Consider the following 26,142-nt stretch of genomic DNA (forward strand, 5'->3'; position numbering starts at 1 on the left):
TACACACACATTGCAAACAAAAGTGATGGTGCTATGCGACTGTACACACACACATACACACACACGCACACACACACACACACACACACACACACACACACACACACACACACACACACACACAGTGTTGATATTAGTAAAGTTACTCACACCACCTCTGATGGCCTTTTTTTTTTACAATCCTTCTCTCTTAGAGCCCAAGGTTCCGTTCAGGAGGAAGCTGCAGGATGTGGAGGTGCAGGAGAAGGAGACGGCCACTCTGCTGTGCGAGGTGCCCCTCTCTGGCACCCAGGCCAACTGGTTCATGGAAGAGACTTGCCTGGAGCAGAACGCCAAGTACCGCATGGAGGAGGAGGGCACCGTGCGCCGCCTCACCATCCGCAACGTCACCACCAATGATGACGCCGTCTACATCTGCGAGATGAAGGAGGGCAGTCGCACCGTGGCTGAGCTCACCGTCTTGGGTATGAGAGAGAGCTGTGTTTTGGCTCTGGTCCTTGTCCTCTCCGCGTCAACTCACTTTGTTACCTTCTAGTCATTTAGCAGACTCTTATCCAGATATACACTAAGTGTAATCATCTGGAGGCAGCCACTTGACAATATCAATATCACATATAGTATGAGCCTAAATGTGTAAATATGTATTTTGACAACATAAATCCATCCATTCACAAGAGGGACACCATGTTCTGTCCTGCAGCTAGTCTGATGGGGGAAATGTCGAAACTAGGCACTGGAAATGTCCGTTAGCGATTAGCCCTGCTTGTTATGTCCTAACACAATACTGAACTACAGTCATGTAGCAGTATCTGCCAGTGATGTATTACTATCACCTTTTTAATGGCTTTTTAATGTATGTAAAGCTTTCATGCACAAGTTGATACACCATAGGTTTTAAGGTGTAAAAGTAACAGTGTTTTCTTATCAGATGTGTTCAATTCGCGCTGTGCTATAGTTATAGCAATGCTATGTTGTGCAGTTTCATCATGTTACATGGTTTCATTGAGATAATGTCAACATTTCAACAAGTTAGAGTCAAATTTAATTTATGACCTCTACAGTGACCAAATTGTATGTCTAAAAACATTTAAACTTGATAGGTAGACTACCGCTCACACTGTTTTGTGACTTTTGTGAACCTTGTGCCTGGTATTGCAGGCAACATCACTAAGAAGCTTCCTCGGCGGACTGTGGTGCCAGTGAGCGACACGGTGATCTTCTGTGTGGAGCTGGAGCACCCCTGCCAGGACGCGTACTGGACACGCAACGGCGAGCGTCTGAAGCAGGACTCACGCATCTCCATCGCCTGCACACTCCGACAGTACACACTCACCATCCGAGACTGTCAGGCGGATGACTCGGGGGAGGTGGCCTTCGTGGCCGGAGATTGCAAGACCTCCACGCGATTCTCTGTCACTGGTGAGACCCAAACACACATGCCTGTTATGAACACATTATCTGAAGTCATCTTGGATTATCATGAAATCCAAGAAACACAAAAATAAACACAAATATGTAGCTCCCAATTGACCTTAATTTAGATTAAACTCAACATTAACATCAACCCTTCCTAGCTGCGAGGAAGCATCCTCCAGATCCCCCCATTGACCTGGTGATGCGAAACAAGACCGAATCGTCCATCACCCTCCACTGGTCACCCCCGGACAGTGACCGCCCTGTGCCCATCAAAGGGTACATAGTGGAGAGGAAGAAGGTGGGCGCTCAGACCTGGCAGAGGTGCAACGCTATGGAGATCAGTCCCTTCACTGAGATCACCATCAGCAACTTCACTGAAGAGGCCAGCTATCAGTTCCGCGTCTCGGCTGTCAACGACTACGGTCAGAGTCCCGGACTGGAGTTGTCGGGGACTTTCTACCTTGGTGAGACGAGAATTAAGATTGGTTGATATTCATAGTGGCTTTACTGCAATGGAATATTTCTCAGTTTGTTGATGCTGTATTGGATGTGTTACTGCTTACTGATAAGAGAAAAAAACACTGCATGCCAATTAAGATTGAGGAATACTGCCAAAGAGTGCATGACAAGATACACAGATGCGTCTTTTAATGTAATCCTGGCAAAGCTTCTGTGATATTTAAATTGTTTCTGGAACCTGAGCATGACTATTCAATCGTATCATTTAATTTGCGCTGATGTTTGAGTTTGACCCTCCACTCCTTCAGAGCCCTCGGCAGAGGTGACGACGGGCCTGTTGAACAGCACGGCCTTCTCCGGCGAGGAGGCCTCTTTCTCTGTGGATCTGTCTGCTGTGTGCTCGGGCTTCTGGTCTCTGAACGGTCGCCTCCTGCGCAGCGGCGGCGAGTACCTCATCACCCGCTCCAAGACCACACACACACTTCTCATCCGCATCATCACCATGGAGATGGATGGAGTCGTGATCAAATTTGTGGGTGGTGGCTCTGAGAGTAGTTGCATACTCAAAGTGAAGGGTAAGGACTGGACTACAGACCACAGGATAACATGTATAGGGTTTTCACACTATTCTGCAGACCATACTGTGTTGGCTCCAATGCTTTCTCTTTACATCCAGCATGGCTTGGCTCTCTTGTAATCACACTACAGAGCTGTAACCAAATTGAGCTGTTCTGTACTTGCCTGGCAGGTTACTGTACGCTTTCACCATACAGTAGTTGCTGTAACAGTGCTGGCAAGGACAATATAAAGATAAAATATCCATGCCCACGGAATACGTTTTGGCCCTGTTGTGTGTAAAGCCTTTAAAAGCGAGCTAACTGGCCTGATAAGATATTATGTTCCAGCTGCAATAAACACATTTTGATATTTAAATTAGGGTGACCCTATACTGTAGTGTGTTGTCTGAAAAGAGCACGGTTTAGGTTGGCATGGTAGTGTGAGAAAACTAACAAAGCACAGTACAATACGTGTACATTTTCCATACAGTATGTTGCACACTTCTCGTAGCTCATGTGTGAACCTTTAATTCCAGCTCCAACTGTCAGGTTCACCAGCAAATCAGCTCAGATGGAGGTGGTGACCTGCAGTGCCCAGTCCTCTGCTCAGCTGGTCACCGAGGTGTCAGATTACGACGCCCAGGTGTGTAATGGGAAATTCTAAACTGTAGAAAAAATGTAAAGACATGCACATCCAATTTATCAGCTGCAGGACAGAAGAACAGATAAAAAAAAGGAATGTCTGTAACTCTGGTATGCTCCCATGGTGATTTAATTCAGACGAGGAACAGACAACATTTCGATCGGAGTTGCATCTTTGTCAATGACCGATCGAAAGGTTGACTGTTTTTGTCCCTATAAGGGCATCCTTTGGAATCCTTTCCACAGAGGGTTCTAAATGGAACCCAAAAGGGTTCTTCAAAGGATGCCCATACAGGGACAAATGAATAACCCTTTGTGGTGTAGTGTAGTCGTATCTGATTGTCCAAATACAATTCAATCAGTTTACATTTTCCTTGATTAATGTAATATTCAGTAGTCTATTTGTGTGCTCTGCACTTGTAGGTGGTCTGGATGAAGAATGGTCGAGAGCTGAAGATGGGCAAGAAGTATGAGTGTGTAATCACAGACCGCAAGAGGATCCTGATGGTACACAACGTCACAGAAGATGATGTGGGCGTCTATGAGTGTGTCTTGGATAGTGACAGAATGTCACTGCAGCTTTCTCTAAAAGGTATAACAGCAGATTATAAAGATCAAGGAAATAACATAAACATAAAATACTTTCATTTAGAAACCAGATTAAAAGAGTCCATGTCTAGAACATATAAAGCGTGCCTCAGATTCTCACATCCATCATTGAGTGACTTATCTGCATTTGACACATGGTTTTTTCTTACCCAACGTCCAGTGGAACTGACCCAGGTGGTTAAACACACACACACACACACACACGCACACGCACACACACACACACACACACACACACACACACACACACACACACACACACACACACACACACACACACACACACACACTACGTGACACACAGGAACAGGACATGCCCTGATGGCTGCTAGCAGGTGGTTGTGAGCCATGGAGCCTGGGAAAGAGCATTCATGTAATCAAGTCACCCATGTACCCCCACCATCCACCACACACAGACACATATCAAATGATGCAGCAAGAAATCATCACAACTTATTGGCCTTTTGGTATCTTGTATATATCCTGTATCTCCCATATTTGACGTATCTCATTTCAATATTTTTGTGGGCCTTTGCTACCTGTCACAGACTACCACAGTCTCTCACTATGACAGAGGTATTAATAGGTATCAAACACACCTCTATAAATGAAGACAAAGTAGACAATTTATGAAATCCAATGACTGTTTCTGCTACAGATGAACCAGCGAAGTTTCTCAACAAGTCTCGTGGTCCCATGGGAGTGGCCCCTGCCCTCACAGGGGACCTCGAGCTGAGCTGTGAGGTCTCGTCCGCCAGCGGGGTGGTGGTGTGGAGGAAAGATCAGAAGGAAGTCACGGAGGACCAAAGAACCTCTATCATCGCCAGAGGGACACAGAGGAGACTGGTCATCAAGAATGCCAAGAAGAGTGATGAGGGATACTACTCCTGTGAGACAGCGGAGGACAAAATCGCATTCCAGGTCAAGATCAAAGGTATGAGAAGCCGTACCTGTAGCCAGGCCAAATGAAGACAAGCAGTGTATATAGCCAGACCACATTCGACAAACCCTGTATTCAGCTCTTAATCTAGCCTAAAGTTGTTTTTGTGTTTCACTGTTTCACTTTAAAAAGAAACACAATTTTTTCTCTCAGAAACCCAGGCTGCCTTCGCCAACAAGGACTCTGTACAGAAAGAGGTGAGAGCCACTCTCTCCCAGAAGGCCACTCTGAGCTGTGAGGTGTCCGATACCAAGACAGAGGTGAAATGGTACAAGGATGGCAAGCTGCTGACATCCAGTAGGACAGTCCACATGGAGACAAAGGGCAAGAGTCGTCAGCTGGTGTTGGACGTCGTGGAGAAGAAGGATGCTGGAGAGTACACCTGTGAGGCTGGAGCTGAGAAGCTGGTCTTTAAGCTACAGGTGGCAGGTAGGGAGAATCTATCAGCTCACTGTGCATTATGGTCTGCTTTCAGCCTCAGTTGTTGGAGTGGTTGTCCATATGGCAGTTCAGCGAATTCTAAGTCTTATTTCTTTAATTGAAGACTATTTGTGGAGATTTATATATTGTATAATTTTGAATGTATCATAAATGAGACCTTAAAGATGAATTGTATTATCTGACAAAATTATATTTTATTATTCCTTGTGGCTTACGGATATGTAAAGGCTCTGTTTTCCGGTTGGTTTGTTTTTTTGTCCCTATCTTACACTGTATTGTAACTGCTGATTTTCCCCTCAGAAACCCAGGCTGCCTTCTCCAGCAAGGACTCCGTACAGAAGGAGGTGAAAGCTACTCTCTCCCAGAAAGCCACTCTGAGCTGTGAGGTGTCTGATACCAAGACAGAGGTGAAATGGTACAAGGATGGCAAGCTGCTGACTTCCAGTAGGACAGTCCACATGGAGACAAAGGACAAGAGTCGTCTGCTGGTGTTGGACAGTGTGGAGAAGAAAGATGCTGGAGAGTACAGCTGTGAGGCTGGAGCAGAGAAGCTGGTCTTTAAGTTACAGGTGGCAGGTAGGAAGAATGCATTTGCTCTCTGCTTATATACAGTATACTGTCTGTTTTTGGCCTGGTTGCTGCAATAGTTTTCAAACGTCTGTCCTACAAATTTGAAAAGTTTGTTTTGATTGATTGATTTTGATAGATTTTTTTGCGCTGCGAGCTTCGTTGGAAAATATATAGTTCAATTCCTGTTGCTCTGCTTTTTTTTATTGCAAACATATAGCTGTTTCATTATCATCATAATTTAGTATGTATGACAACAGACAATGCTATAGATTTTGGGCTTTAAAGTTATATTATTGGTTGTTTTGATTCCTCACGGCCATGTCCTTTGAATAGTTTGTTTGTTGCTTTTCTTGCTCATAGGGACATCTGAATGGTCTGTTCCTTGTGGTTTGAGTTGCCTGGGTCTGTCCCATACTGCATTTCAATTGCTTACAGCTGACTGCATCTGAATATTTATTGTCTTGTTGTTGTCTTTCCTTGTCTGAATGGTCCTTCTTTCTGTTGTGCAATCTATTTACATTCTATACCAGGATTGGTTCATTTACTCAGCGTGCTATATGCTTCAATGTCTCCTATTGTTGTCCATTCTGAATCTATCATCACTGTTTTTGTTATTTTACCCTGAATTCATTTTGCCTCTGTGCTGCTCTATGATTGTCCCCTCAGAAACCCAGACTGCTTTTGCCAACAAGGACTCTGTACAGAAGGAGGTGAAAGCGACTCTCTCCCAGAAAGCCACTCTGAGCTGTGAGTTGTCTGATACCAAGACAGAGGTGAAATGGTACAAGGATGGCAAGCTGCTGACTTCCAGTAGGACAGTCCACATGGAGACAAAAGGCAAGAGTCGTCAGCTGGTGTTGGACAGCGTGGAGAAGAAGGATGTTGGAGAGTACAGCTGTGAGGCTGGAGCTGAGAAGCTGGTCTTTAAGTTGCAGGTGGCAGGTAGGAATTATCTACAGGAAGTTTGCTACACAGTTAAATGGCATTGATGGTTGTTCAAATATCAGAAAATATAACACAATTCGTTACTTACATCATGCAGTGGGGTAGACAGGTTTTAGAATATTGCTTAGGAACATACATATTGTTGCATATCATTAAGCGCTATCTTTTGCTAAAGGTTAATGGGTATTCTATTCATGTTAATTGTTTTGAGATCTTAGAATTGATTGGCTCTTGGCTGGTTTCTTGGTGTATTTGTTTCACCAAGCTGGTGTCCTCTACAATCTGTTTTGTCTCTGTTGTTAATGTCTGGATTGTCCGGATTGTCTGTTTGTGGCAGAATTTGTGTCTCAAAACCATATTGGATTGGCTGATGGTTGACTCCTACTGTCCTCTCTATCATTCCACATCCTCATGTCTGTCTAGTGGTCCTGTGTTTCATGTTGATACTGTTAATCGCTGAATAACACGTCAATGTGGCCCTGCGACCTTCCATGATTCCCCCTCAGAGACCCAGGCTGCCTTCGCCAACAAGGAATCTGTACAGAAGGAGGTGAAAGCTACTCTCTCCCAGAAAGCCACTCTGAGCTGTGAGTTGTCTGATACCAAGACAGAGGTGAAATGGTACAAGGATGGCAAGCAGCTGACTTCCAGTAGGACAGTCCACATGGAGACAAAGGGCAAGAGTCGTCTGCTGGTGTTGGACAGCGTGGACAAGAAGGATGTTGGAGAGTACACCTGTGAGGCTGGAGCAGAGAAGCTGGTCTTTAAGTTACAGGTGGCAGGTAGGGAGAATCTACTGGCTTACTGTATGTCAATTGTTTGCTACAGAGTTTAGTGACAGTGATGGTTGTCCAAAGGTCTGCAAATATAATGAAATCGGTTACTTACTGTATGTAATACAGTGGGGTAGACTTTCTCTGGCTCTCGGATATTGCTGGTAAAGTAATGTTGCAAATCATGAAGTGTACTCTTTGAAAGAAAGGGTATTTGTCAATGTCAATTGTTTTGAGATCTTACAATTGTTGGTTGTCCAAATGTCTGCAAATAGAGTGCCCTCCATAAGTATTGGAAAGAGGAAGCATTTTGTCTACTTTTAGCTCTATTCTACTTTTGAAATCAAACAATTACTACAAGGTTAAAGTACAGATTCTCAGCTTTAATTCAATGTTTTATTTTTTCTGATTGGTTTCACCATTTTGATTGGTTTCACCATTGGTTTCCCCAAGTGTCCTCTACAATCTGTTTTGGCTCTGTTGTTAATGTCTGGATTGTCCGGATTGTCTGTTTGTGGCAGAGTTTGTGTCTCAAAACCATATTGGATTGGCTGATGGTTGACTCCTACTGTCCTCTCTATCATTCTACATCCTCATGTCTGTCTAGTAGCTCTGTGTTTCATGTTGATACTGTTAACCCCTGATGTTAATCCCAATGTGGCCCTGCGACCTTTCATGATTCCCCCTCAGAAACCCAGGCTGCCTTCACCAACAAGGACTCTGTACAGAAGGAAGTAAAAGCTACTCTCTCCCAGAAAGCCACTCTGAGCTGTGAGTTGTCTGATACCAAGACAGAGGTGAAATGGTACAAGGATGGCAAGCTGCTGACTTCCAGTAGGACAGTCCACATGGAGACAAAGGACAAGAGTCGTCTGCTGGTGTTGGACAGTGTGGAGAAGAAAGATGCTGGAGAGTACAGCTGTGAGGCTGGAGCTGAGAAGCTGGTCTTTAAGTTACAGGTGGCAGGTAGGAAGAATATGGAACCGAGCTATCTGTTTATGGTCCACTCAAGGCTTCAATGGCTGAATGGTTGTCAGAGTACAGTATCTGTGCTATATATTTTACACATTTTCTCTCAAGAAAAGAGATTGCATCCTTTAAGGCAATTAATCAGTTTTACTGCATGTACTGGAAGTCATGTGAGATATGGTTTTGAGTTTCCAAAAAGTGTAAATTCACTGTAATATCGTTTTGACAAATGTATGCTTCTGTGAGTCTTTGTCATTTTACATCCTCAAGCAGATGCTTTTTGAATATGTAGGCTGTTTTGCTCATGAAGGTGTTTAAATACTCCGTCTCCTTGTTCGTGGCATTGTCTGTCTACATGTATGTCATTATGCATTTGGATTGCTGGTGGAGGACTCTGACCATTGTATGCCTCAATACCCCATGTCTGTCCAGTCTAGAGATATGGTTCTTACTGTATTTTTGGTTTGGAACCCTAAATGGATTCTAATTCCACAACACTACTCCATAATTCTTCCCTCAGAAGCCCAGGCTGCCTTCACCAACAAGGAATCTGTACAGAAGGAGGTGAAAGCGACTCTCTCCCAGAAAGCCACTCTGAGCTGTGAGGTGTCTGATACCAAGACAGAGGTGAAATGGTACAAGGATGGCAAGCTGCTGACTTCCAGTAGGACAGTCCACATGGAGACAAAGGGCAAGAGTCGTCAGCTGGTGTTGGAAGTCGTGGAGAAGAAGGATGTTGGAGAGTACAGCTGTGAGGCTGGAGCTGAGAAGCTGGTCTTTAAGTTACAGGTGGCAGGTAGGAAGAATCTACTGGCTTACTGTATGTCAATTGTTTGCTACAGAGTTTAGTGACAGTGATGGTTGTCCAAAGGTCTGCAAATATAATGAAATCGGTTACTTACTGTATGTAATACAGTGGGGTAGACTTTCTCTGGCTCTAGGATATTGCTGGTAAAGTAATGTTGCAAATCATAAAGTGTACTCTTTGAAAGAAAGGGTATTTGTCAATGTCAATTGTTTTGAGATCTTACAATTGTTGGTTGTCCAAATGTCTGCAAATAGAGTGCCCTCCATAAGTATTGGAAAGAGGAAGCATTTTGTCTACTTTTAGCTCTATTCTACTTTTGAAATCAAACAATTACTACAAGGTTAAAGTACAGATTCTCAGCTTTAATTCAATGTTTTATTTTTTCTGATTGGTTTCACCATTTTGATTGGTTTCACCATTGGTTTCCCCAAGTGTCCTCTACAATCTGTTTTGGCTCTGTTGTTAATGTCTGGATTGTCCGGATTGTCTGTTTGTGGCAGAGTTTGTGTCTCAAAACCATATTGGATTGGCTGATGGTTGACTCCTACTGTCCTCTCTATCATTCTACATCCTCATGTCTGTCTAGTAGCTCTGTGTTTCATGTTGATACTGTTAATCCCTGATGTTCATCCCAATGTGGCCCTGCGACCTTTCATGATTCCCCCTCAGAGACCCAGGCTGCCTTCGCCAACAAGGACTCTGTACAGAAGGAAGTAAAAGCTACTCTCTCCCAGAAAGCCACTCTGAGCTGTGAGTTGTCTGATACCAAGACAGAGGTGAAATGGTACAAGGATGGCAAGCTGCTGACTTCCAGTAGGACAGTCCACATGGAGACAAAGGACAAGAGTCGTCTGCTGGTGTTGGACAGCGTGGACAAGAAGGATGCTGGAGAGTACAGCTGTGAGGCTGGAGCTGAGAAGCTGGTCTTTAAGTTACAGGTGGCAGGTAGGAAGAATATGGAACCAAGCTATGTGTTTATGGTCCACTCAAGGCTTCAATGGCTGAATGGTTGTCAGAGTACAGTATCTGTGCTGTATATTTTACAATTTTTTTCTCAAGAAAAGAGATTGCATCCTTTAAGGCAATTAAACAGTTTTACTGCATGTACTGGAAGTCATGTGAGATATGGTTTTGAGTTTCCAAAAAGTATAAATTCACTGTAATATCGTTTTGACAAATGTATGCTTCTGTGAGTCTTTGTCATTTTATATCCTCAAGCAGATGCTTTTTGAATATGTAGGCTGTTTTGCTCATGAAGATGTTTAAATACTCCGTCTCCTTGTTCGTGGCATTGTCTGTCTACATGTATGTCATTATGCATTGACTCTGACCATTGTATGCCTCAATACCCCATGTCTGTCCAGTCTAGAGATATGGTTCTTACTGTGTTTTTGGTTTGGAACCCTAAATGGATTCTAATTCCACAACACTACTCCATAATTCTTCCCTCAGAAGCCCAGGCTGCCTTCACCAACAAGGACTCTGTACAGAAGGAGGTGAGAGCCACTCTCTCCCAGAAAGCCACTCTGAGCTGTGAGGTGTCCGATAACAAAACAGAGGTGAAATGGTACAAGGATGGCAAGCTGCTGACTTCCAGTAGGACAGTCAACATGGAGACAAAGGGCAAGAGTCGTCTGCTGGTGATAGAAAAGGTGGAGAAGAAGGATGTTGGAGAGTACACCTGTGAGGCTGGAGCTGAGAAGCTGGTCTTTATATTGCAGATTGCAGGTAGGATGTGATTGTCAGTTCCAACTATGTTTGTTTTGCTCAAATGATTTCTCTCCCACCATTTTATGGAACGACTGTACATTGTGGATGTCTCCTTTTTTGTCTAGATTCATCTGCCAAGTTTCAGAAGAGGTCTGCTATGAAGGATACATGCTTTGTTCAAGCAAGTGAGAAAATAGTTTTGACCACTGAGCTGACATCCGAGAGTGCCAGCGTCAAGTGGTTTAGGGATGGAGTGGAGCTGAAGATGGGCACCAAGTATGAGATGAAGAAAGAGGGACTTTCTCGTACCCTAGTAGTGAAGTCCACCGAGGTCAAAGATAGCGGAATATATTCTTGTCACACAGCTGACGACAAACTTGAATTTAAAGTTCAAGTCAAAGGTTAGTTATCTCTTCATTCATGAGAACAATGGATTGATGAGTGTGTATGTCTCAGGTATAATACTTCTATCATACTACTGAATGCCTTGCCTTATGTTTGAAACAAATGTATTAACTCATGCATCCAGTCAATAACACACTGACCATGTTTCCACTCAGATGAACCTCTGAAGTTTGTGAAGCAGTTGGAGTCTGTTGCCACGGAGCTGGGTGGTACTCTTAGCCTTGCCTGTGAGCTGAACCGAGCTTCTGGAGACGTATTGTGGCACCACAATGGCCGTGAGGTCAAACCTGGTGGCAGGTTCTGTGTCAGCACCGACGTTGCCAAGCGGGTCCTCACCGTGACAGGCGTGGCCAAAGAGGACGAAGGGGAGTACAGCTGTGAATGCAAAGACGACAAGACCTCAGCCAAGGTCTCCATCAAAGGTAGCTGCGGCATGGCTTTTCAACTGATTCAGAGCTTACAGGTATTCAATTGAAACACTTCGTCAAAAACACCCGATTCCACGTGATATATCAAAATCTGTCATTTCAGCTCCCCGACTAGTGAGGCTGACTTCAAAGCTGAACAACGTGGTTGCGTCGGAAGGCAAAGACGCCTTCTTCAAGTGCAGCGTCACCCCGGTCGATGTCAAAGTCAAATGGTTCCGTAACAACTTGCCAATCACGGCCGGACCCAAATATAAGATTGAGCAGGGGGGCACCAGCCACTCCCTCACCATCACCTCTGTCAGTCAGGGGGACGCTGGAGAGTACCGTGTAGACGCCGAGGGCAAAGATTCCAAAGCCACCCTTCAAGTGCAGCGTAAGGACCAACATGCGTTCACTGCAACACTTACAATATGGTCTATTCTCATTTCCAGTGGATGCGTTATTTTTCTGTATAATTTTATTTGTAAAATAATATAAATATAAAATTTGGGTCAGTTTAAGAACAAATTCTTATTTGCAATGGATGGCCTGATAATGATCTGGTGACTTTTGACTGAGAAATGATTGTAAGCCACAGTGTCTTATGTTATCAACACCTTGTTTTTTTTCATATCATATATGTCAAATCGTATATGTATTCTTAGCACAATTTACCAAGTCATGTCAAAATGACACAAAGGGCTGATAGAAGGATAGCTTCTGATACCTTTTGATAAAAAAAAGTTACCTTTTGATTAATATATCCAAAATGCCATGTGTGTTTTATGGGTAGAAGGGGTTATAATAGCTGTTTATGCCATGTGCCTGCTGACAGAGGTGCCAGTGACATTCAAGAAGAAGCTTGAGAACCTGACGGTGCAGGAGCATGACGAGGTGAAGCTAGAGGTGGAGCTGAGCTTGCCCTCAGCTGAGGTCAGGTGGATGAGGAACAGCGTGGTGCTGCAGTCTGGAGGGAACATGGAGATCCGGATTGATGGGGCCAAGCAGACCCTGGTCTTTAAGGAAGTGACCAATGCCGACCGTGGCTACTACTCCTGTGAGACTCTGGATGACAAGACCCAGGCAAAACTCACTGTGGAAAGTAAGCATGGTGTAAATTAACAGTTCTATATTTTTCTGGTACTATAGTTAAAGAGGCAATTTCTGGTACTATATTTAAAGAGGGGATTGGTATATACATTCTTTTGACTTTTATTAATGATATATTTAATGATACATAGCCATTAATTCTTGAAGAATATAACTTAATGTTTTGATGCCTCATGAGCTTAGTTCAACTGTCTTATTCAGGACCCAAAATATAAGCTTGCTTTACTCTATGTAATTGTTAGCCACTGTATAGCTTCAAAACATAGGTAAAAATATTATTTTGATCGTTTGGATGGTCAGTTCTTGTATTCATAGCTCAGTCTATGAATTTAAGAGTGCTTTTTCCAGCCTGCGTCCCCTAGCTGTTTACCCCAAAAAGTGACGGGGTGACCACTTTGTTGTTGTTTGAATCCCAGATAGCCCCTTTAAGCACATTCTTCTCCTTCTGAGCACAGACTGACCAATGGATACTGGAGCAAACAGATATGCATATTGGTAGTTTGATAGTTTAACATTGATCACAACCAAGGTACTCAGAGTTTGAGAAGTAAGGATGGATATACAATACTTTGTACAAATGCAGATTCCAAAACAAATTAACAATCACACCTGTCCCTATTTTACAGTGAGGAAGATCCAGGTGGTCAAGGGCCTGGCGGAAGTAAAGGCACATGAGAAGGAGACAGTGACCTTCGAGGTGGAGCTCAGCCAAGCTGATGTGGAGGGCTCCTGGACCAAGGATGGGGCGAAGCTAAAGATAGGGCCAAACTGCCGCATCACGGCTCTGGGGAAGAAGCATGCCCTTACACTGTCCCAACTCAAGATGGAGGACGCAGGAACAATTGCCTTCCAAGCGGAGGGGGTCCATAACACTGGCAAGCTGATTGTGACAGGTATATCAATTTTCATCCATTAGTGAATATTTAATCAATGTGTCAACTTTAAATGCTGTTAGATGCACCTGTTGTTTGAAAGCTGTACCTGTTGGTGTTCTTGTAGAACCTGCTGCCTTGATATCCAAACCAATGGAGGATATCAAAGTTCCAGAGAAGGAGAAGGTTACGTTTGAGTGTGAAGTGTCCAGAACCAATGCAGATGTCAAGTGGTTCAAGGTGAGAAAATAAAGCAAATTGCATTGTTAAATTAACTCTAAAGTATATACATGTGTAATGTCAGCTCTACATAACTGGGTACATAAAGCAAAGAAATAGTAAAACCATCCTAACGAAATGACCACTGTTCCCCAGAATGACACAGAACTGAAACCGGGCAAGAATCTTGGTATCCATTCCCAGGGCCGCAAGCGCAGCCTGCTCATCCACAAATGTGCCCCAGAGGACCAGGGCACATATTTATGCCGCACCTCAGATGACAACACATCAGCTAAGCTCACAGTTCACGGTATGAGTCACCCAGTATGATGCATACAATACTGCATTATCTATCTACTGTATATATCTACCATACAATCAAATTCTATAGATGGTTGTCATCCTACAATCATATTCATGAATCAACATTTGTGTAAAATAGCTTACTTTTCCATTCAGCATTCGTAGCATTGTTTGAAAGGCTCACTAAAAGTCTGGCCTGTTTCCCCACAGCCAGAGACATTAAGGTCATTAAAAAGCTGGAGGATGTGGAAGTGATGGAGAAGGAGAGTGCTGCGTTTGTCTGCGAAATCTCTCACGATGAGGTCGACTGTCAGTGGTACAAAGGCACCACCAAACTCAAAGCCGGTGACAACATCAAGATGAGACAAGAGGGTGAGGTCACACATATATGTATTCAACTTCCACTCATGTATATGTTTAGCAGTCAATTTTAGCTATACTGTCAGAAAACATTATATACATAATATCATTATTGTTCAACATCAAGTCTTATTCTGTAGCTGAATGTATCAACATTGTGTGCTATTCTTCTTTCCATCAAAGGTAAGACCTATGTGCTGCTGTTTAAGTCTGTGACGCCAGAGGATGTGGCAGAGATTAAATTTACAGCTGAGAAAACCTCTTCAACGGCAAAACTGAAAGTGAAAGGTACTGGAATTAGTACATTTCCAGCATGCGGTCTCCATACAAATGTTATGGCCATATGACACAATCTACAATACATGGTAGACAATGCACAATACCTTTACTACATATTCACATGGAAAGTAATCTTGCTCAGGCCAGCACGTCACTATAAACATAACAAGTTCAATGGTAAAACTTTGGTCATGAAAAAAACATGCAACAATTCACAGAATTCAGTAGCACCAGTCACTATAGACACATTAGGCATGGCCTTACCAATAATTTGCTGTCAAAATATATATTTTTTGTGTTGAGCCAACATAGTTATATGTTACCACAAGTAGTGGAGCAACTCAAACAATACAAACAAGCAAAATTCCATTGGCATCTGCGCATGGGCACAGCAATGCAATGTGATACGTGTGTGCTAAATAAGGCTGATAGGTGAACTGTCTTGTTCAAGCTTTCTTTGACTGTTGCGGAAGTCTCCCTGCTATTTATGACTACATCATATCGCTGAATCTACATTGAAGGATTATTTTGTTTCCCCAGTCTGATGGCTGTAGGTATAGAACTGCCTCTGTTGGTTAACAGGTGGTCTAACATGTTTTGATTGATATTTTGCGTCCCTGGCCAAGAGGGCATGATCTCAAAGCATCCAAAGAGGTTGTATAGAAAGTTGTTTTCTATAGGCATTTCACTCATTCATGAGTGAGGAGACTCTTTGGAGACCTGCATACTGCTTTCTACAGACCTCAGACCCAAAGGTGACAATCCCCCGGAACATTCTCTTCTTGCTCACATATAGCCTTCCATACCAGGCCAGGAATGAGGTCAGATTCACACAATGTGTGCAGTATCTTGGGGTCTACATTGAGGCGTTTTGGTCATTGTTGCAGGCACATGTTTTGTAGATGTAGTGTGTTTTATTGTCACGGTTGTTAAAGCCACTACTGGTTCAAAGGCACTTAAATCTGTTGACTCTTTCCGCCTGATCATTGTTGAGGACCAGATGTTGTACAGGCTCTTTTACTTGAAGTCAACGAGTAGCTCTTTGGTCCTCACAACCAAGTAGTGGCAATCCGAGCTCCTTAGGTCATTGAGGTAGATGGATAAAGGTACAGGAAAAACCGGTTCCCTGGGAGAGGCAACCTCTGGTAAGAAGATGTCCATGACCTACCAGATAAGGCTGGGGTCCAACTGCAGCTTGACACAAAGGATATAGAGCTGCATCATCTTCTGCAAATGTAAGCTTTGGATCAATGGAATCATCCACCAGAGTTGTGGTGCAATATAGTACAGAGGCTCCTGGCATTTGACCTTGACTGATGTGGATGCCACACCCTTTGTATTTGGTGTTTATTCTGGAGCTCTTTTAAACAATGTGTACTTTAAGTTCAGTAAGAGAGGGATTCAAAGGATTACATAGCAAAACGTTCACTCATGCATTTTTTCAGTACCCTTACTTTGATGAGATCAAGTCCAGGGGTGTTGCCAGGGTCCACCCTTTGTAGGACCACTCTCGGTTTTTACTCTTCAAGGGCAATCAGGTTCCCACTATTGATGATGTGCTCACAATGCTGTTTCCTCATGTTCTCTCTTTCAGAGCAAACATTTTATTTGCCCCTTTCTATTTGCCCATTTTGTTAGCTATACATGGTTTGTTGTTGGGGGTAGCCTTTAATAGTATTTTAGGTACCATCATTTCCTGACAGATGTGAAGTTGAAGTCACTGTAGAAAAAGATTATTTTAGAGAATGCTCAAACACTTGGTAAACACAATGGTGAAACTTACCAATCAGTGCAGGAAAAAAAGCTCCCCAATGCAGGCCTTTATTGTCTTCTTGCTAATTGTCTCCTGCTATTAAGCTTTTATGTTGGATGTGGCTGTACAGCAAATGATCAGATAAGCTTTCCAATGCTTTCTGTTCTGTGTAGACTGTTATTAGTGCTGTTTTGGGCTTTGGCACCATTTGTCATAGTCCATGATATTATTTTGTGGTATCCTTAATGGTGGCTTGCATTGCTAAGATGCTGATGTTATTATCACTGTAGAGTTGCCTGTCCAGTTTGTGAAGAAACTCAGGGATAAGATAGCCATGTATAAACACCGTGGGCACCTGGAATGCCAAGTGTCTCGTGCCAGTGCCAAGGTCAAGTGGTACAAGAACAAGAAGGAGATCAAGCCCAGCAAGAAGCATGAGATCATCAGTGAAGACGTGTACCGCAAACTCACCATCAACGATGTGGACGATGGCGATGAGGACACTTACACCTGTGATGCAATTGATGACAAGACCTCCTGTAAACTGCTGGTGGAAGGTAAAGAGACTGGTGGAACAAAAGGACTTTATCCCAAAATTATTTTGGAGTGGGTCTTTGAAGTTGGTTCTGATGAACTATTACAATATGCAACATCATAGATACATATCATCTGTGATGGAACAGAGTTGACCAAAGTAAAAATCTTTTTGACATTAATTATACAACCCTCTGTATCTATGGTCCTTCCAGAGCAAGCCATCAGCATAGTGCGGGGGCTAAGTGATGTGGAGGTAACAGAGCCTTTTGCTGCCTTCTTCGAAGTGGAGATCAGCTTGGAGTCAGTCAAGCCTCCTAAGTGGACCTTGAACGGGGTAGCTGTGCAGGAGAGCGCCGACGTGGAGATGGAGAAAGAGGGCACAATGCACCGCCTCACATTCAAGAAGACCAAGGCCTCCATGACAGGACCTGTGCAGTTCACTGCTGGCAAGAGCAAGACTGTGGCCCAGCTCACCGTAAAAGGTGAGAGGCCTCTCCAGCCAGGTTATTTGCATGGAACCTTATGGTTATTCTAGACTACCATAGCAACATGCTACAATACGGCTTGAGAGACAAAACCATAATTCAGTCAAATCTAATAACACAAAATCTGAGCCGTTTGCTATTTTCCTTTTGATTCAGAGCGCCCTCTTGAAGTGGTTGAGCCCATCAAAGATGTGAAGGCCAAGGAGAAGGGCTCAGCCACCCTGAGCTGCAAATTCTCTGTCTTGCCCAAAGAGGTGAGCTGGTTCAAAGGCCAAACACTCCTAGCAATGTCAGACAAGTATAGCCTGAAGCAGGAAGCTGTGCGGGCTCAGCTGACTATCCAGATGCTGACTGGAGAAGACACTGGGGAGTACCGCTGTCAGTCAGGTCCTGCTGAGACCAAAGCCACTCTAACAGTTGAAGGTACGTTTTTTTAGCACTTTGGGGTGATGATTCAAGTTCAGATATCCATATACTCACTGCTGACTGGTGTGAGGCATTCACTTTGGTGAGAATTGATGGTTCACTTAAGAAACGTCCATATCAAAACAAACCCATTTCCTAGTCTAATGGTGTGTTTTTTTCTATGGATTATGGTTTAATGCAGTTCGTGAAGTGAAGATCACTAAGCACCTAAAGGACACTGAGGTGGATGAGGACAGTGATGCAGTGTTTACCTGTGAGATTAATTACGCTGATGAAGAGGTGCAGTGGCTGCTGAACGACAAAGCACTCTTCTCCAATGAGGTCAACACCATCACACATGTGGGCAAAGTGCACACACTCACACTCAAGAACCTAGCGCCCGAAGATGGGGGAACCATCACCTTTAAAGTCAGGGAGGTCAAAGAGGCGGTGACCTTAAAGGTCAAAGGTAAGGATTTAGAAGATGGCCTAATCTTTACTGGTCAATATGTAGAAGTGGGACAAAAGGGATATGTATGAAACATATTTGACTAGTCCTGGGATTCAGTCTTGTTTTTCATTTTGACTCCTCCAGAGAAGCGGGCAGTGTTCCTCAAGTCTCTGGACGATGTGGTGGGAGAGGAGAAAGGCATGATTACACTTGCATGTGAGGCCTCAAAGCCCAGAATCTCACCTATCTGGAGGAAAAATGTTACAGTCCTGGCTGCTGGTCCTAAGTATGAGATACTGCACACAGGCAAGTCCTTGGGTCTGATCATCAAGGATGTTACAAAGGACGACGAAGGGGAATACATCTGCGACCTCGGAACTGAGCTTTCCAAGTCAAAGGTGACTGTGAGAGGTATGTCAATGCATATTACCCGTGACCCAAGATGCACAGTGTACTGGGACCTCAATGGCAGTTTTATTGTTTGTAATGGGTACATTTTTAGACTGACAGCTTTTTGTTTTTATTCTTATGCTCTCAACTGTCAGATATTGGTAATTCTATATTAATATTGTACAGCAGTTAATGTGTTGGTATAAAATAGCTTGTGACAAATGATTTAAGTTATTCCTCTGGTCTTGATGTAGACCTGAGCATCGGTATCACCAAGTGGTTGAAGTCAGCAGAGGTGAATGAGGGAGAGACATGCAGCTTTGAGTGTATCCTATCAAGGGAGAGCACAGATGAGTGCTCCTGGACTCTGAGCGGCAAAACTGTGGCAAATGGAGGACGCTTCCAAGTCTCCAGTAAAGGACGCAAGTACATGCTGACCATCAAGGATGTGACCACAGCTGATGCTGGAAAGGTGGTCTTCAACATCAAGGACCTGAACTCAGAGACTACATTAGCAGTCCAAGGTTAGCCATCTGTATTGCTAAAGAGAGTGAACTAAAGCTTCAGGCATGGATCTGAATGGTTTTAGTAAGGTTGGCAGAACTTTTATGGACAAATGTGCGATAAAGAAAGCCTATGGTTGAGTTTTGAAACCTTGATTGACCGTGTTGCTGTAATTGACGAGTGTTATGAGTGTCTCATATTTGTGGAGTAGGGAACAGTTCCATACATCAGTTAATTCATTAGAAAATAATACTGCACACAATATCATCCCTGCACACATTCAACGTTGACTTTTCTCTCTGTGACCTTCAGCATTTTGTAATTGAACATTCACAAAAAGTAAAACAATACAAATGCTGTTCCAGGCAAAGCCTTATCTGTGTCACGGGAGCTGCAGAACGTCAGCGCAGACCCAGGGGAAGATGCTGTGTTTAGCTGTGAGGTCACACAAACCAGTGCTATTGTCAATTGGGCCAAGGATGGGAAGGCCATCAAGAAGAGCCAAAAGTATGAGATAAGTCAAGAGGAGAGGGTCAAGAAACTGACTATCCACAGCGTCACTGCCAAGGACTCTGGGGAATACAGCTGTGAGGTCGTTGGAGGGGCCACCACCAAGGCCAAACTAGAGATCAAAGGTAAGGCCTGGCGAATGACCTCCACAGTCTTTCCCCCTTTTCAGTAGTCGAATGCAAATTGTTTATATTACGGTATAATTGACAAAGAAAATTACCACTTGTCAACTCATTATATGTCCAATAACAAGTAAAAGGAAAAATAAAAATAATGAATCAAGCAAATTTGAATCAAGCAAGCAAATTTAAGTATTTGATCTTTGAGCCAACTTTCAAATGGGACCTGGAAGCATAGCCTCAAAGCCCTCTTCTTTGATCCCTTCCTCTCAGAGCCCGTCCACAAGTTCACCAAAGAGCTGAAGGACAGCGAGGGAGAGGAGAAGGGCTCTGTGACCCTGGAGTGTGAGACGGCTCAGCCTGCTGCCAAGGTGACCTGGTACAAAGGAAGTGTGGAACTCAAGGCCGGGAGTCGCTATGAGATGACCCAGAAGGAGACTGTCCTCAGCATCATCATCAAACAGCTGGAGGACAAAGACAGCGACACCTTCTCCTGTGATGTGGGTACTGCCAAGAGCACGGCGAAGGTGACAGTCAAAGGTAAGAACTTAGACATCTCTCTTTTTCCTTTTACAGTGCTTACAATTACTAGAAGATCACTAAGCAAGTGATACATTTACTAGGTCTATTACCGGTAATTGAAATCATTGTACAGCTCTACACAATAACTTGTTATACCCAATATGTAGTAGTTAAAAGCACTGTAAAAACAAAAGAACCATGAGTGTTGCTGTGCATAGCTAGAGTGCTTTGAAATTTATGTTGAGTTTTGAATGCTTTATTCAAAGCTGTCATTACATTTTGAAAGAGTTCAGTGTGGGTGCCTTATCCACCATTTTAAGGGAGGGTCAAGGTAAGGCCTCCACTTGCTGGATCTTGCTAACCTTCCAATCTTTCCAATCTTCCCGAATCCTTCCAGACTGTTTGTGTGTAGAGAGTTGTGTTGTTGGTTTAATATCCTTTGGAAAGTTGTAGCTGATTTTGCTGTATACTTTATAGTAACTCTTAGTGACTGTCTTAGTTATCAAAAGTGTCAGGACCCATTGCACGTCACTTATATAGACGTTTTGTGGGATTATAAAGTCACTAAGTTCCCATTGTGGTGTCTGTCCTAGCTGGTATTGTAAGACTTAGTCATTTCCTTAAAGGTTAACTTGAATGCTTGTCTCCTTCAGCACAATCTTGCCGTTTGCTCCATATGCCTCATGCTCATGATTACAACGTTCATATTTGCCATTGTGTTGGTTGAGCATATATATATATATATATATATATATATATATTTTTTTTTTTTTTTTTTTTTTTTTCCTTTTTTTTCTTGTTATGTTCCATCAAACCTTGGTTGAAATAGTAGTATTTTTTCAAATATTTGAGGTACGCTTTGAGGTTGCGCCTGGCAAGCGAAATCATGCACACCTCAAATATTTAAAACATTTATTTTTTAGAGTTTGTCCCATTCAGGTGAGATCGTGCTGATATTGGAGGCTGTGCAGGATGTTGAATGTTTTGAGGAGGACTGTGTCACATTTAGGTGTTGCGTCACCCCCAGTGACCTGCCCCATGTACTGTACTGTGGTGCCTTGACCAAATCCTGCTGCATCCCAGCCCACTCAATGAGATCCAGGTGTCTGAGGGGGGCTCCCACTTTCTCACTGTGAGGGAGCTGAGCCCTAGGGACCCAGACACCATCTCTGTAATGGCTGGGTATGCTTCACTTGTGGTCAAAGGTAACCCCCAGACCCCACTCAAATCTAGATCTATGATTGCACTAGAGCTGTAGTAAATAGAAGTGCATTGTTGTGTCTCGAATTTCTCTGAAATTGACAAGTTGTCCCTTACTTTTATTTAGTGTCTGTAACATGCATTGTGAGATGCACAATTATTTGCTTTATTATGTATTTGTTTTGTATAATCAATTTACATGGTACTCATTTTCATTTTTAGATTAACATTAGCCTAGTATTTTCTTTTTCACTGCAAATGTTTTCCACAAAGTCACTGCATAGTTTCCGTGTCTTTGTTTCTGAAAGAAGAAAGAATGAATTGTATCATGTTTTGTTGGGAAATTTACAAAGATCCCATCTAAACTCTTCCTACCAGGACCAACAGTGATTATTGTTAATGTGTAAATTAGTTTGTCATTGCAAAGATGTGTTTGTTTTGTTCCTTAATTGTCACTGAAAGCACCTACATACTCCATTCTCAAATGTTGCTAATCCTTTGTGCACTTTGGAAGGATTTCATTCTTTGAAACGAATCATATTTGGGTTCCCAAGGCGGGTTTGAGAACTCTGGATCACCATCCCCATCCATTCCTTCCCACCATTTCATGATTCATGACAACTGGAGATTAATGGTGAAGCTGAAGTTAATTGAGTTGTGCCCATTCATCTTTTTCTAGCCTTACCTGCCAGTTTTAAACAGAGGCTAAAGAACCAGCAGACCAAGGAAGGGGAGAGTGTCACTCTTTGTTGTGAGTTATCAAAACCTGGGGCCAAAGTTCAGTGGAAGAAGGGGACTGAGAATCTCACAGCAGGAGACAAGTATGTGATGAAACAGAGAGATGCCTCTTTTGAGCTTCATATACAAGATCTGAAGGTGGAAGACAGTGGGGAGTACTGTTGTGAGTGTGGGGACCAGAAGACAACAGCAACAATAAAAGTCAATGGTAGGGAGACATTTATTTGGTTGTTTTCCAGATACAGTTATGAGTGGAACCTTTTGTTTGTCACTGAATACAGTATTACTCTGTAATTACTGAAGTTAACATTGCTGTTACTCTCAGTATTACTCTGTGATTACTCAAGTTAACATTGCTGTTGTGTTATATGGCCGTCATTTTTGTTACATAGTGGCACCCAGTGCTATGATGTTCAAATATGCCGGAAAGTACAGTAGCTTTTTAAAAAATAGTTTGAGAGGTCATATTTCTATCCTATTGTTTGTTTGCTTTTTTTTTCAATGGTGCACAACTCTGTTATCAATGTTATCTTGCGTACAGTAAGTGAACTACTTTTAACATTAATAATTGAGTATTGAATCCATTGATTATTTGTCAGCATTGCCTGTGACCTTCAAACAAAAGCTGGAGAGCCAGGAGGCTGAGGAGGGGGTCAGTGTTACCCTGCACTGTGAGCTCTCTAAACCTGGGGTCTCTGTGGAATGGAGGAAAGGAACACAGGTGCTGAAGTCTGGAGAAAAATACCAGATGAAGCAGAAAGCATCTGTGAGTGAACTCCTGATCAGCAAAGTGTTGCCAGAGGACAGTGGAGACTACAGCTGTGTGTGTGGAGACCAGAAGACTACTGCCAGTCTCAAGATCAAGGGTAGGAGAGGGTTGTCTAACTTTCTGTTGTACATTCAGAACTGCTTTGTCCCCGCAATGTCCATTGGTCAACCACCAGTGGTATATCCTGGTATTACTGTTTCAAATGCAATTGAATTCATTTTAAAACAGTCACATTTGGGTTTTAAAGTTATTCATTGTTGATTGTGATGCTCATTTATTGTCTGTTGCTTTTTGAAAAGTCATTTTACCTGTATACTTTTGTATGCTAGAACAAACACAAGGCTCTTTATTTTCTTTGAGGATTTGATGTCTGTCTCTTTGTTCGGTCTTGGTCTGTCTGTCTGTCTGTCTGTCTGTCTGTCTGTCTGTCTGTCTGTTTGTCTGTCTGTCTGTCTGTCTGTTTCAGTGTTGTGTCAGTGGCTTTCATATTGCTTTGATTCAAGGTGTTATTTTGTTGTTGACTGACTGAATGTTTGCATTTGCATTGTTTGCATTGCAGCTTTGTGGGTATTGTATAATCTGTGATAAACTGGTTGTATTATTGATTACAATGTTCTACTAACCCACCAATGGTTCCTCAGCCCAACCTGTGACCTTTAAACAAAAGCTGGAGAACCAGGAGGCTGAGGAGGGGGTCAGTGTTACCCTGCACTGTGAGCTCTCTAAACCTGGGGTCTCTGTGGAATGGAGGAAAGGAACACAGGTGCTGAAGTCTGGAGAAAAATACCAGATGAAGCAGAAAGCATCTGTGAGTGAACTCCTGATCAGCAAAGTGTTGCCAGAGGACAGTGGAGACTACAGCTGTGTGTGTGGAGACCAGAAGACTGCAGCCAGTCTCAAGATTAAGGGTAGGAAGACGGATGTCTTTGTGCAAAATATTGTTGTTCTGTACTTTTTTTTTGTTATGATTGAGTTAATCATTGTCAGAATTGTACATTTCTCATCAGAATTTTGTGATATTGCCATATATTCTGCATTGTCAGCAGCAAGTTCCTGCATTACCTGAAACCAACGTTAAGGCTTAGTCTTTATTTGTCCCTATAAATTATGTCTGTCAATGTTTTTTAATCTCTGGTTCTGTTTGTTTAATGTTTGTTTGTGGTCGTCTATAGTATGTCTTCATTTTGTCACTTGTGTGTGTTTGTTGGTTTGACTGTTTATTAATTATGTATATCTGAGTTTTCATTTGTTTTTGGCTGTGTCAGTATCCAGTATGGTCTGAGGTAAACATCGTTGTTGAGGGTTAACACAAGTTTCAAGTTGCACTGATGCCTTTTTGCCTCAGTGTTTTTTTCCAAATGTATTTTCCGATATATGGATACATTTAAATCCACAGCTCAACCTGTAACCTTCAAACAAAAGCTGGAGAGCCAGGAGGCTGAGGAGGGAGTCAGTGTTACCTTGCACTGTGAGCTCTCTAAACCTGGGGTCTCTGTGGAATGGAGGAAAGGAACACAGGTGCTGAAGTCTGGAGAAAAATACCAGATGAAGCAGAAAGCATCTGTGAGTGAACTCCTGATCAGCAAAGTGTTGCCAGAGGACAGTGGAGACTACAGCTGTGTGTGTGGAGACCAGAAGACTACTGCCAGTCTCAAGATCAAGGGTAGGAGAGGGTTGTCTAACTTTCTGTTGTACATTCAGAACTGCTTTGTCCCCGCAATGTCCATTGGTCAACCACCAGTGGTATATCCTGGTATTACTGTTTCAAATGCAATTGAATTCATTTTAAAACAGTCACATTTGGGTTTTAAAGTTATTCATTGTTGATCGTGATGCTCATTTATTGTCTGTTGCTTTTTGAAAAGTCATTTTACCTGTATACTTTTGTATGCTAGAACAAACACAAGGCTCTTTATTTTCTTTGAGGATTTGATGTCTGTCTCTTTGTTCGGTCTTGGTCGTCGGTCTGTCTGTCTGTCTGTCTGTCTGTCTCTCTGTCTGTCTGTCTGTCTGTCTGTTTGTCTGTCTGTCTGTCTGTTTCAGTGTTGTGTCAGTGGCTTTCATATTGCTTTGATTCAAGGTGTTATTTTGTTGTTGACTGACTGAATGTTTGCATTTGCATTGTTTACATTGCAGCTTTGTGGGTATTGTATAATCTGTGATAAACTGGTTGTATTATTGATTACAATGTTCTACTAACCCACCAATGGTTCCTCAGCCCAACCTGTGACCTTTAAACAAAAGCTGGAGAACCAGGAGGCTGAGGAGGGGGTCAGTGTTACCCTGCACTGTGAGCTCTCTAAACCTGGGGTCTCTGTGGAATGGAGGAAAGGAACACAGGTGCTGAAGTCTGGAGAAAAATACCAGATGAAGCAGAAAGCATCTGTGAGTGAACTCCTGATCAGCAAAGTGTTGCCAGAGGACAGTGGAGACTACAGCTGTGTGTGTGGAGACCAGAAGACTACTGCCAGTCTCAAGATTAAGGGTAGGAGAGAGCCGTTCCATTCAGTGTTGCATTTGTCACTAAATGTACTGTAATTGAATAACACTGATATGTCCAATATACAGTGCCCTCTAAAAGTAATAGGACAGTGAAGCATTTTTTTTTCCTTTTGGCTCTATACTCCAAAAGTTTCGATTTGAAATCAAACAATTACTATGACGTTGAATTAGAGATTCTTAGCTTTTATTTGATACTATTTGTGTACATATTATATACTTTTTATACATACACAAATAATAGAACAGATTCATACAGTACAGTGCATTCGGAAAGTATTCAGACCCCTTCACTTTTTCCACATTTTGTTATGTTACAGCTTATTCTAAAAGGGATTCAATCATTTTTTTCCCTCATTAATCGACACACAATCACGGCTTGATAGGAGTCCAGCTGTGGTAAATTCAATTGATTGCATGTCAGAGCAAATACCAGGTCATGAGGTCGAAGGATTGTCCGAAGACC

General features: G+C 42.8%; 1 protein-coding gene across 1 annotated transcript in view; it reads left to right on the top strand.

Annotated features, from left to right (window-relative positions):
• obscnb (obscurin, cytoskeletal calmodulin and titin-interacting RhoGEF b) overlaps positions 1-26,142 on the top strand; it is a 73,931-nt gene that overhangs the window by 4,954 nt on the left and 42,835 nt on the right. Inside the window, exons 3-39 of the mRNA XM_083690667.1 lie at positions 195-464; positions 1,159-1,419; positions 1,575-1,880; positions 2,184-2,450; positions 2,969-3,075; positions 3,498-3,666; positions 4,342-4,617; positions 4,777-5,052; positions 5,365-5,640; positions 6,301-6,576; positions 7,086-7,361; positions 8,043-8,318; positions 8,842-9,117; positions 9,799-10,074; positions 10,582-10,857; positions 10,965-11,240; positions 11,400-11,666; positions 11,776-12,045; positions 12,487-12,753; positions 13,388-13,654; positions 13,761-13,873; positions 14,009-14,162; positions 14,366-14,527; positions 14,699-14,803; positions 16,838-17,104; positions 17,297-17,566; positions 17,726-17,992; positions 18,177-18,443; positions 18,570-18,836; positions 19,070-19,339; positions 19,685-19,954; positions 20,222-20,488; positions 22,350-22,616; positions 23,008-23,274; positions 23,819-24,085; positions 24,574-24,840; positions 25,396-25,662. Of these exons, the coding sequence (XP_083546793.1) occupies positions 195-464; positions 1,159-1,419; positions 1,575-1,880; positions 2,184-2,450; positions 2,969-3,075; positions 3,498-3,666; positions 4,342-4,617; positions 4,777-5,052; positions 5,365-5,640; positions 6,301-6,576; positions 7,086-7,361; positions 8,043-8,318; positions 8,842-9,117; positions 9,799-10,074; positions 10,582-10,857; positions 10,965-11,240; positions 11,400-11,666; positions 11,776-12,045; positions 12,487-12,753; positions 13,388-13,654; positions 13,761-13,873; positions 14,009-14,162; positions 14,366-14,527; positions 14,699-14,803; positions 16,838-17,104; positions 17,297-17,566; positions 17,726-17,992; positions 18,177-18,443; positions 18,570-18,836; positions 19,070-19,339; positions 19,685-19,954; positions 20,222-20,488; positions 22,350-22,616; positions 23,008-23,274; positions 23,819-24,085; positions 24,574-24,840; positions 25,396-25,662 (9,225 nt within the window). The remainder of the gene's footprint in view (positions 1-194; positions 465-1,158; positions 1,420-1,574; positions 1,881-2,183; positions 2,451-2,968; positions 3,076-3,497; positions 3,667-4,341; positions 4,618-4,776; positions 5,053-5,364; positions 5,641-6,300; positions 6,577-7,085; positions 7,362-8,042; positions 8,319-8,841; positions 9,118-9,798; positions 10,075-10,581; positions 10,858-10,964; positions 11,241-11,399; positions 11,667-11,775; positions 12,046-12,486; positions 12,754-13,387; positions 13,655-13,760; positions 13,874-14,008; positions 14,163-14,365; positions 14,528-14,698; positions 14,804-16,837; positions 17,105-17,296; positions 17,567-17,725; positions 17,993-18,176; positions 18,444-18,569; positions 18,837-19,069; positions 19,340-19,684; positions 19,955-20,221; positions 20,489-22,349; positions 22,617-23,007; positions 23,275-23,818; positions 24,086-24,573; positions 24,841-25,395; positions 25,663-26,142) is intronic.

This window comes from Argentina silus (assembly GCF_951799395.1).
Source record: "Argentina silus genome assembly, chromosome: 18".
In the NCBI taxonomy this organism is placed as follows: domain Eukaryota; kingdom Metazoa; phylum Chordata; class Actinopteri; order Argentiniformes; family Argentinidae; genus Argentina; species Argentina silus.